The sequence below is a fragment of the Artibeus jamaicensis genome, unplaced genomic scaffold (genome assembly GCF_021234435.1).
Source record: "Artibeus jamaicensis isolate MK-2021 breed Jamaican fruit bat unplaced genomic scaffold, CSHL_Jam_final scaffold_461, whole genome shotgun sequence".
NCBI lineage: Eukaryota > Metazoa > Chordata > Mammalia > Chiroptera > Phyllostomidae > Artibeus > Artibeus jamaicensis.
In genome coordinates, this window is record NW_026522045.1 from 8,813,756 (window position 1) to 8,825,838 (window position 12,083).

General features: G+C 43.4%; 1 protein-coding gene across 1 annotated transcript in view; it reads left to right on the forward strand.

Annotated features, from left to right (window-relative positions):
- Positions 1-12,083, forward strand: part of FRMPD3 (FERM and PDZ domain containing 3) — a 175,182-nt gene that overhangs the window by 105,740 nt on the left and 57,359 nt on the right. The window contains exons 4-5 of the mRNA XM_037167120.2: positions 7,570-7,724; positions 10,778-10,880. Coding sequence (XP_037023015.2) covers positions 7,577-7,724; positions 10,778-10,880 — 251 coding nt within the window. The 5' untranslated portion in view covers positions 7,570-7,576. The remainder of the gene's footprint in view (positions 1-7,569; positions 7,725-10,777; positions 10,881-12,083) is intronic.

Genomic DNA, 12,083 nt, shown 5'->3' on the forward strand with positions numbered 1-12,083 from the left:
GTATTGGCAACTGAAGTTAACAGGCATTTGAAGCCTCATGGCGTGAGTCTCCCCTTATGGGAGAGTGGACTTAGAGGTATAGAAAGTCTTTTCTGGGACTGGGGTCTCCAATATGTGCCCTCATGTGGAGACCCAGGGAGGGTGCCCTGACAGTCACCACTGTGGTGGTCCTCAGTTCACTTGCAAAACAGCAGTCTGCTGGATCCTCTCACTGAGTCTGGTCATCCCTTTCTAGGCAACTGGTCAGTCCACATGTGCTTGGCAAAAACCATGTGGGAAAATTGGCTCAGGAGGTAGTCAGACCCAGGTTAACATGGTAGTTCCACCACAATGTATACAGGTGTATGTCCTGGAGCAATTTACTCAGTACTGTCCCAAAAATGTGTTTTCTTATCTATAAAATAACAATAATACCACCTACTCATGGGTTATTTTGAGGCTAGAGTGAGGCAATATGTGGACAGTACCCAGTGCACAGTGAATCCTCAAGAAAAGGCAACTACTGTTTAATGCACTGTCCTCTCTTTCAGCATCTTCCTTGCCTTATTCCCAGAAGTTATGAGTACTTAGGTACTTCTGTTGACCAGACTTATTAATAGGGCTAAATAGCATCCTATTGTCTAGATCTTTCTATCCTTTCCCCTGATGCAAACTCACCCGTTTTATTTTATTTAAAAAAATTATTGTATTTTTCCATTGTCATTTAACCCCTTATATCTCCCTCACACCCCACAATCGCCACACCATTACACTTTTCATGTCCATGAGTCCTTTTACCTTTTTGCTTGATCCCTCTACCCCCTAACTCTCTCATAACAGTCATCCTGCTCTCTATGAGTCTGTCTCTACTTTCTTGATAGTTCAGTTTGTTCATTAGATTCCACATATGAGTGAAATCATGTGGTATTTGTCTTACTGCCTTGTTTCACTTAGCATAATGTTCTCCGGGTGTATCCATGCTGTCACAAAGGGTAAATTTTTTTCTTTTTTATGGCTGAGTAGTATCCTATTATATAAATGTTTCATAATCATTTTATCCACTCATCTATTGATAGACACCTGGGCTGTTTCCATATCTTGGCTATTGTAAATAACACTTCAATGATCATGGGGGTGCTTATGTTCTTTTGAAATAGTATTTTGGTTTTTTTCACCAATAAATTCCCCAAAAGTGGGATCACTGGGTCAAAAGGCAGATGCCTTTTTAATTTTTTGAGGTATCTCCATACTGCTTTCCCCAGTGGTTGTACCAGTCTGCATCCCCACCAAGAGTGCAAAAGGGTTCCCCTTCACATCCTTGCCAGCCCTTGTTGTTTGTTGATTTATTGATGATAGTCCTTTTGACAGGTGGGAAGTGACATCTCATTGTTGTTTTAATTTGCATTTCTCTCATGATTAGTGCCGTTGAACAGCTTTTCATATATCTATAGGCCATCTGTATGTCCTCTTTGGAGAAGTGTCTATTCAGGCGTTTTGCCCATTTTTTAATTGGACTGTTTGGGGGGGTTGGGTGTAGATTTTTGTAAATTCTTTATAAATTTTGGATGTTAAGTCTTTATCAGATGCATCAGCAAATATGTTCTCCCATTCCATGGGTTGTCTATTTTCTTGATGGTTTTCTTTTCCATGTAAAAACTTTTTTTAAAGACTTCATTTATTTATTTTTAGAGGAGAAGGGAAGGAGATAGGGAGACAAATATCAATGTATGGTTGCCTCTCGTGTGTACACTGCTGGGAACTGGCCTGCAACCCAGGCATGTGACCTGACTGGGAATTGAACCATGATACTCTGGTTTGCAGACCTGTGCTCAATCCACTGAGCTACACCAGCCAGGGCTCTACATAAAAACTTTTTAGAGAGCAAAATTTGATGTAGTCCAATTTGTTTATTTTTTCTTTTGTTTCATTGCTTTAGGAGATATATCACTAAAAATATTTCTATGAACAATGTCTGAGATTTTACTGCCTATGTTTTCTTCTAGGATTTTTATGATTTTGGGTCTAATTCTTAAGCCTTGATTATGAATTAGACTTTATAAATTAAGTCTAATTCATAAATCCATTTTTGAATTTACTCTTGTGTGTGGTGGAAAAAGGTGGTCTGGTTTCATTTTTCAGCATTTATTTGTCCAGGTTTCCCAACACCATTTGTTGAAAAAACTATTTTTTTTAATAAACTGTCTTTAGCCCATTGCATGTGCTTGCTTCCCCTCTTGAATATTAATTGACCATAGAGGCTTGGGTTTATTTCTAGGCTTTCTATTCTGTTCCATTGATCTATGTGTCTATTTTTTGCAAGTACCATGCTGTTTTGATTATGATGGCCTTATAGTATAGTTTGCTATTAGGTAGTGTGATTCCTTTAACTTTGTTCTTCTTTTTCAGGATTGCTATTCTTATGTGGGACCTTTTATAGTTCCATGTAAAGTTTTGAAATATTTATTCTAGTTCACTGAAATTTATTATTGGAATCTTGATAGAAATTGCATTGAATCTATAGACTGCTTTGGGTAGCATGAAGATTTTTATGATGTTAATTATTCCTATCCATGAACATGGTATGTGCTTCCACTTATTCTCATCTTCCTCAGTTTCTCTCTTCAGCGTTTCATAATTTTCTGAGTACAGATCTGTTACATCCTTGATTAGATTTATTTCTAGTATTTTATTCTTTGTGAAGCAATTGTGAATGGGATTGTTTTGTTAATTTCCCTTTCTGTTAGTTCATTATTGGTATATAAAAATGCAACTGTTTTATGGATATTAATTTTGTATCCTGCTATTTTCCTTAATTCATTGATCAGTTCTACCTGTCTTATTTCATATCCATTTAGTGGCCTTTGCATTCTCTCCTGGGGTAAATCTGATTCCAGCAGTGAGTCCTCTGCATGAATTTATGTGTCCTTTCTCCAGGATAACATTTGTGTTTTAATGAGACCTTCAGGGCCATAACCTAACCTTAATAAAAGTACCACAGTACCCCCACCTGATTGTGGCCCTCCCATTCACTGAGAATAACATTCTTTCAGATCCTTGCTTCTCAAAGTGTGGTCTGTGGACCAGGAGTATGGACACCACCCTGGAATTTGTTACGCTCTCAAGCCATATTCCAGACCTATGGCATCAGAATCATTCTAGTAATATCCCCAAGTAATTCATATGCACATTCAAGTTTGAGCAGCACTGCTGGGGTAAGGAGCAGCTAGCCAAAGTGAGGGCTCCTTTATAGGAAGGAGTTGTGTTTGAGCTCCTTATAAGAGGGCTTCAGAGCTCTAGGGATGAGGCTCCCATCCCTTCCACCAGGAGAAGATGGCATCTCCTGGGGTTCCAGTTGCCATGCTGGATCCCTGGAGCTTCCAGGAGAGTCAGGCTCCTGTGATTTGAATAAAAGGGCTAATTGGCTCCACAGGGCTCCAAATCTTGCCAGTTGTGAGGAGAGTAACAAGACTCCCCAAGGAGCCAACCAAATGTAAAGAGAAAGGAGCTAAAGGCTGATGCTGATGTTTGGGAATCTAAGCTGTTATGTCTCTATTCTCCTGCCAAAAAGTGCTAATGAGAGGGCATCAGCTCAAAACCTTTCCCATCTATTCAGTTCACTTGTCCTTTAGCTATGTCCTAAAACAGTTCTCAGTGTGAGCTCCAGTAACCTGTCCCTCTTTGGACAGTTTGGGGAAGAGATTGGTTTAGCCCACAGAGGAACTGCAGTCAGGGAATCCCCAGGGAGCCAGGTTGGGTCAGAGAAAGAGCTACCTGGAAAACAAGGAGACAGAGTGCATTGTGGAGCTGCCTGTTAGAGGCAGAGTTTATGGCAGAAGGGCCTGTGCTGTGTGAAGTGGGTGAGGTTTATCTTTAGCTCTCTTTCTCTGCTCTTCTGGCCATCCCAAACAATGCTTCTGGTAATACTGTCATGTCTGGATCTGCATGATACATTTAACCTTCCAGAGTATTTCTGTGGCCGCATTTCATTTTATTCTACCAACAACTCTGAGTGAATGGGATCAGATTCAGGTTAATTAGTATGTGGGGTGGCCATCCAGAACTGGCCAGGACAAGGAGTGCTTCTAGCCATAGGGTTGGGCCAGCCCTGTAATGGAGACTCATTAGCCAGAGGGTCCAGGGCCCTGAGTGAGTATAGGCAGGGGTGCTGGGTTTGTGGACCCTGTCTGAGAGATTTGGCTCCAGCTGGGCTGCTAATGTGGTTCACTTCCCTGGGTCACTTCTTCACCTACCTTGGGGGCTGGGATGAAGGAGTAGTAACCTAGCCTATTTGTCAGAACAGTTAGAGACTGTGAGGAAATAATGGATGTGAAAGCACCTTTTATCAGATGAGGTAATAAGTGTAAAAATGAAAAGAATTACCTGGCTATAAAGTGTCATAATTAGGCAGAAGAAAAAGGCTAGGCCTTTACTTGGGTCACTGACTAGAGAAGGTAAACCTGGCTAGCACAGGGTTAGGGGATACCTTTGAGGGCCTTGGGTAGTAAGGGGACAAGTGAAGACATTGTGTGCTTTGGGCAAACAAGAGAAGAAAATAGCAGGGTCTAAAAACAATGCTGGGTGGGGTGGAGGGACCATAAGTTTTGGCTGCTTCATAATTTTGTTCAGAGTTGCCTTCTTTGAAGGGAACAGAAACCAAACATCTTTTGAACTCATACTGTTATTTCTCCCAGGAGAGAACTCATGTGACCTATGGACAGCTGAGCTCCTGTCATCCATCATTTTTGTTTTCAGGGTCACTCCCAAGTCTCCAGGCACTTCGCAAATTTCAAAGGAACTGAGCTATAGGCACAGAAAAATGTAAACCCTAGGAGGGCAGGGACAGTTTCTATTTGCATTTTAAAATGGCCTTCTGGCCTGTCAATGAGGGTGTTTCTTCTCTGATCACAGATGCCTGGGAAGGCCCAGACAGTGTGAGGAAAGGGCTGCCTACAGGATCTGGGGAGGGCCTAGTTAGGGACAGTTTGTCCAACTCAGTTAGGGACAACCCCAGGATGATGTGCTCCACTCACACATGGAAACATGTCTGCTTTGTCTGGGAAAATAGCTTGGTCCCTTGTGGGAAGATGGGGGACACCCATGTACAGAACTAGCATTCATGTCTCTCTTGCCATTACTGGTCATTTTAGCACAATGCTTGTCTGCTCCATGGATCCCTCTTCAGTTATTACACCTCCTTCTCTGAATACACAACTTAGACCTTAATGCTGGACTTTGTATACTATTCTCAGTTACCACTCTAATTCTTTTGTTTAGTGTGTACTTGTCTCTTTTCCCCCTACTAAATTGGAAACTTTCTGATGGCTGAGATCTGTAACTTCTCTTTCCCTGGAGCTCTTGTTGCCTGAGTAGGCATTCAATAAATACTTGTTGATGGATTAACATGAGTCTAAACAGTAAACCAGAACACTTATGTCACAAAAGGCTCTTAGCTTGTTGGTTCCTCTGGCTCCAGCAGTGTCTGTTTTCATCAATATTGGTGGTATCTGGAGGCCCAGTGAAAACTTAAGTGTCCCCTCTTTTGATAAAAGAAAAAGGCAACATACTGAGTCTGCAATGGCCAGGGAACCCTGAGCTCAAGATACTGTACTGAGTGCTTCCACGTTTTTCTGGATCTTCCTTGCTGGTGTCCCTGCTCCTTGTGTCACAGGCTGCACAGCCCAATGGGCTCTCATCCTACATCCTGCCCTGGCTGATGCCTGTGTCAGAAATGAGCTGGTGTCATCTGAAGAAGAAGCCCTTTTCATGCCAAAAAGATCAGATGACAAGAGGCAAAGGGCTCATTTCAGAAGCAGCCCCAGGGGTGAGGCAAAAAAACCCAGCAGCTACAGGAAGATGTTCTCTGGCTCCCTTCAAGGCCAAGTTCCTGCTTGCCACCTGGAGCAGAAATGAGAGTGGTTCTAGCCTGAACCCACCTTTGCTGAACCCTTCTCCTGGGAGGGTGCCTATCCAGGACACCAGCCAGCTATGTTCCAGCATCTGAGTGATTTTTCTATTAAAAAGTGACCATTTATATTACCAGTGTGGGAGGAAAGGGGCCAGTTTCTTAATTTACTTTCGTTACTCTTGACCTCATCCCAGAAGCCCCTTTTGGCTCCTTGAGAGGTAACAGGCCCCAAGCCAGCTTGTGTGCAGCTAGAGTTGATGTGGCTGCATTCAAATTAGCCATAGTCTGCCTTTATTCTAGAGTTCTTTTATGAGAATGACAAGGCCAGAACTTTGAATTTCTCTTTTGTACAATTACTTTCTTCTCCCCCCATAAATAGTCCAAAAGTTCCTCTCTAATTACTGAATATGTGTCCTGATAAATGAACTAATTGTTTAAAACCATTTGTTAGTGAGGTATTTGGTATTCTTAGCTAGTAAATACTCATTCTCATAGTGTGAGAACCTCCCACTTCTTTTACAAACTTTATTCTAGTTTGATTAATTAGCTCCTGGCCCTTTGTATCTTGTTCAGAAGCGCTCTGCCTAGAATCCTAGTTTTCAAGGATACATACGCTGAGGCTAGGGAACTCAACCCATTTATTAAGCCAGAGGGTAGAGTGGTGCCAAGTCAGGGAACTCAGGCCCTGGGTTTCTTGGCTCTGGTCCCCCCTCTTCCACTTCCACCTACCCTGTCCTACCTATTGGCCATCCATTCCCCTCTTTACCTCCTTCCCTGCCACTGTCACACAGTGCCCTTACCCCTCAGGGCTTTCCATTCTAATACCTAGCTCAGAGCCATACTTCCGTGCAGTATGCCTTGCCCTGGCCCTTGCTATGGAACCTTTATAAAGTCCTTGTGTAATTCATAACCTTCAGTAACTTAAGTTGTGGGCATTGAAGAGCCATCTGCAATCCCTCCCAGGTACTGGGGCAGTGATATTTCTTCTCTCAGCTCATCTGGAGTTCAGTTCTGCTGGCAGCCATAGGGCACAGCTCCTCTTCCTGCCCACAGGAGCCATTTTTCAGTTATTCCATTTACTGAAATTAGTTGGCATTATGTACAATTGTGTAAGGCAGTGCTCCTCACCATTAGCCCATTTATTTATATATGCCATCTAAATATTTTATTGTTATATATCACCCAAGGGACATTAAAGTTTAAAAACACTCAAGGACTGAATGAAGGTGCTCCACATTCTGAATAGACTTCACAGTCCTTCTATACATACTTGCTTGTTTTGTAGTCCCTTCCCTCAGAGTTTTGGTTTCTCTTAAGGAGGTAATAGCCAATTCAATAGATAGTACCAATTAACCTTCAAAACAACACACTTCCATTTAGGCTCCTTTTAGAGTCCCAGTATCTTGAGGAAAGGACTAACTAATGTCAGGATCTGGTACCAGTGTCCTCTATTGACTCTGGCCCTGTAGACAAGAGACAAATGGCTTCTCCTTCCCAGACTCTTATTTCTCCAATCTGAAACAGGAGGCAGTCTTTGCCTCTGCTGGTTCCAAAGGATGCAGGAAGTTAAGTGTGTGAACTCCCAGGTGCCATGGTCGGCACCCTAATTAGTGTCACTTAACATCTGCTTCTGAGGTTTAGTTGCCTTTGCATCTTGTTTTGCTCCCATGTTCCCCTTCCCTTAGTCATGTGATGCAGGAAGAGAGTGCAAATGATATGGAATGTGAGCAGCTGCCAGCAGAGACGCTGCGACAAGTGACCATTCACCGAGACCCTATATATGGCTTTGGCTTCGTGGCCGACAGTGAGAGGCCTGTGGTGGTGCAATCTGTGAGGCCAGGTAGGTGTCCCTCAGGTACCCCCCTGGCCCTGGCTCCTATCCTGCAACACCCACACATCTTCCCAATGAGAGGAGCTCCTGAGTACATTGTGTTGGCAAAGAATTCATAAAGAGTGGGTAAAGACTTTCCAGCTGATCACTGTGTGAGGGAGCTGGTCTTTTAAGACTGATTGACATAAGCTTTTGAGGCTGCATGGTGCTATAAGCAGAGGCTAAAGTTGAGTTTAGTAGGGTTTGGATCTTAATGAAGCTTTCCATTTGCCTAGAATCTTCATAGAAGAGGCATACTGCCTTGGATGAAAATTTTAATTTCAATTCAACAAGTATTCATAGATTGCCTACTCTAAGACCAGCAAGGTTGTAGGGAAGTACATGACATAGTTCCTGTCCCCAAGAATCTAACTATCCAACTGCAGAGACTGGTACACACTCATGAACTACATCAGCCACTGAAGACTAGAATCAGGATTTAGACCATAGGTGAGAGAGGAGAGGAAAATGAAATCTCTGAATGCCATAGTGGCAATAACAGTAAAATAATCAATTTACCATTGATTAAGCACCTACTGAGTGCTTTATATAATCTCATTTAATCCTCACAGCCAAACCTGCAAGGTAAATAATATCATTGTCATCTTATAAATAAGAAAACTAAAGCAGAGAGGAGGAGAAATTACTTGTGCAGGGTCACTCAGCTAGAAAGAAAAGAGGCAGGATTTGTAACTGAGCCTGACTGATACCATGCTGGGGAAGCAGAGCTTGAATGGGGCCATGTGAGATGAAACAAGCAAAAGCCCCACCTGAACAGTGAAACATGCCATCATGAATGAAATAGGAAATGGCCTAGGCACTGTTTTGTTCCAAATCTGCTAGGCATTGACAAAAAGGACAGGCAGAAAGCAACTTTATTCCTGACTTGCTGGGCCTGAGGATTTAGATGTTTACAACAGTTTCTCACTTAGTCAAGAGGAACAGCCAGACTACAAACCTTTCTAGCAGAAATTTGATAAATTTTGTAATCCTCAAAGGAAAAGAAATAGATTTTGTAAGCTCTCTCTTCAACTAGAGGGCATAGAGAAAAAAAATCAATTCAGAACAGGAGTTTGTGGCTGACCCAAGACTCCCAAGTCAGTCATGCAGTTTGGCAAAAGGTTTTTGGTTTCAGAGTCTCTGATCAGAAGTCAAATTAATCCTGGGTAAGAGGAACCAGATAAGACAGTAACAGACCACCAGGAGCCTCTTCTTTTACTTCAAAGGAGACAGAATTCACAGGGCCAAAGGAATCCTTGAGCTTCAAGTGGTATAATGAAGAAAAAGAGTTGGAAAAGTAGAGAGAAGGAAAGCCACAAGAAAGGGCCACAGAAAGCCATGGGACTGGCAGGCCAGTCCAGTGTAGACTTGGGCTGATTCACAGAGCTGTTTATGCCCCAGGTGGCCCCCATATGCACATGACTTCTTTGGTTCTATATTTGAGAACTTAAGAAAGGACAAGAAATATCCTATAGAGAAATGAGTATGGTTGAGCATGCCAACAAACCATTTTGTGAAAGCAGCAGAAGTTGAATGCTACCTACCACTACCATCAGAGTTGAGTTCCATAGGACCTTTTCTATTAAAGGGAAGGAAGGGAGAAGGGGGGGGGAATATGTAGAGTGGCCTCCACTTAAAAGATTGACATTTATGGCAGAGGTAGATAAAAGGAATGAAATGAAGAAACTGTCCTGCAGAAGGTATAACTAACATTTATCAAATTCTTATCAACATCAACCAACTGTTTTAAGTGCTATACATTCATCATCTCATTTATCCTCCCAACATTATTATGATGTGTAGGTCTAAGTATTTTCCCATATTACAGATGAGGAAAGAGATTCAGATTAAATGTCTTGTCCAAGGCCACATAACTAATAAATGACAGTCGGGATTAGAGTCCAGGTCTGGCTGGGTGCAAAGAGTGGACTCTTCACCACTATGCTTTCTGCTCCTGAAGTCACTGTGATGTTGAGAGACTTGGCTGAGGGGGTTGAAGGCCATTGCTGTCAGAATGGTGAACCCTGCTAGATGAACTGGCACAGCCACCCTCAGAATACAGGCCACATGCTCCAGAGCCATTGAGTTACATGCTCAAGTGACACAGTTGCTTGCATTTTGTTCATGTTTTTGGAGTTTGCATAGGACACTTCTTTGTAGAGAGAGTAAGCACTTGGGATCTGGCTCTTTAAAGTGGACACAAACAAGAGTTCAGACTGGTTTGAGATTGGAACATGTCATTAAACATTTCTTTTGGGTTTGAGTGAGGCTGGGTCTCATTTCTCATTCTCCCTGAAACTGTGAAAAGCTTTTCTACAAGAATATCTTTGCTAAACACCAAGGGCAGCACTACGTGTACCACTCGATCCCCACCCTTTACCTCAACCAAGAAGATAATGTCCCTCAAACAGATCTGCTTTCTTAACCTCAACAGTAAAAATGGGAATAAGAGAAAGCAATTTCCAACTCCCCATGATTTAGGATCTTTGCCTTCCCCACCATCATTTACTGGAGAAGAGCATCCCTCAGAGTTGAAGGAAAATAAACCCTTTGGGTTTTTTAGTCAATCCCCCTGTCTCCAGGCAAGTGAATTCCTAAATATTTCAGAGTAGCGAGTATGAATAGTGTTCAAGTAAGAAGATTCTTCTCATCATCTGTACCACCTCCAGTAGACTGAGAGTCATTCCTTAAGCCTGAGCTTGGTGAAGTGGAAGCCCATGTTCCTCTTTAGAACCCAGCCAGGACAACACTCATTTGCCTCATCTGAGGCCTTTGCTACCACACTGCTCCCATCCAAAGGTGGTCCACTTCATTCTCTTTCTTTAGTCCCCTGTCCTCCATCTTCCACAGGCAGCAGTGGCAAAGCTCAAACACCACCCCCACCACCAGCACCACTCAGCCTTCACCATCTCCTACAGGATTCAGCACACACTTCAGCTTCTTCAGACACTGGGAGTTCCCTCAGAACTGAGCTTTCCCAGCAGTGGCCCCAAGCCCTCATGCCTCTCTCCTCTCCTCTACAGGAGGCCCTGCTGAGGACAAGCTCCTGGCTGGTGACCAGATTGTGGCTATTAATGAGGAGGACGTGAGTGAAGCCCCCAGGGAGAGGTTCATAGAACTCATCAGGTAACAGGTGCCTTCTGGATCTTGGCAGGAACTGAGTACTCCCTCTTCCCACCAGTGGCATAGGGCTACAATGGTCCTCCCTGGCACTGGAAGAGGAGACCTTTCAGGAACAGCAACCCTAGCCAGGGCTCCTATCTATGTAGGACTTCAGGGTTCATCTCTTCTGGGACTCCATGGGCCCTCATATACTCTGGTTTAGCCTTCTCCAGTTATGTGTGCAGACACAGAGAACACCCTCCTGCCAGAGCTTCCCTCACACTTTCTGACTCACTACTCACCTCACCTTGGTATTCAACTTATTGTGCAGTGGGACAAACCAAGCGACCAATGAGTACCAAACAGGGAATTAAAAGAACACTCTGAGCCCTGGCTGGTGTAGCTCAGTGGATTGAGTGTGGGCCTGTGAACCAAAGGGTCACTAGTTCAATTCCAGTCAGGGCACATGCCTGGGTTGGGGGCCAGATCCCCAGTAGGGAGCATGTGAGAGGCAACCACACATTGATGTAATTGGCCAGGGGTGGGGCCCACGCATATGTATAAAAAGAAATTTTAAAAAGTATACTCTGACATAAGCACAGTGTAAACAAGACATTGTTTTTAACCTTTCCACCCCTCCCCCCTCCAAAAAAAAAAAAAGAGAAGAAAATCGAAATCCCTGGCCAGTGGTTTGAGGCTGAGAACCTGCCATTGTGGATTTTACTCATGGTATGTGTGGCCCCTTCATGACCTCCACATGGGGGCAGGTGAGAGAGAGAAAAGAATATCAGGGGACCACAACCACCTGTATGTGGGAATAATCACATTGACTTTTTCCCTTTCTTACACCATTCACACCACATACCACATACTCTATTCACAACACACACACAATACCATGCCACCACATAGTGCATACATACACCATTCACACTACATGCCATGCACATGCACACCACATGCCATGCCTTCACATAGCACTCACACACTACATGCCATACATACACCCTATCACAACACACACTCACATACACCAGGCACACCACATACACGATGTGGTGTTTCTGTCCAGAAGGTATCCAGCCATGTAATATGAAAAATAGAAACATTTACAGAAGAAGAGAAAAGGTACAAAGAACACTGAACATAGGACAATGAAGCCTCAGTCCCCTTCAAAGTAGGCACCTTGGGACCTCACATACTTCTCCCAGTCTCCTTCAGCTACCC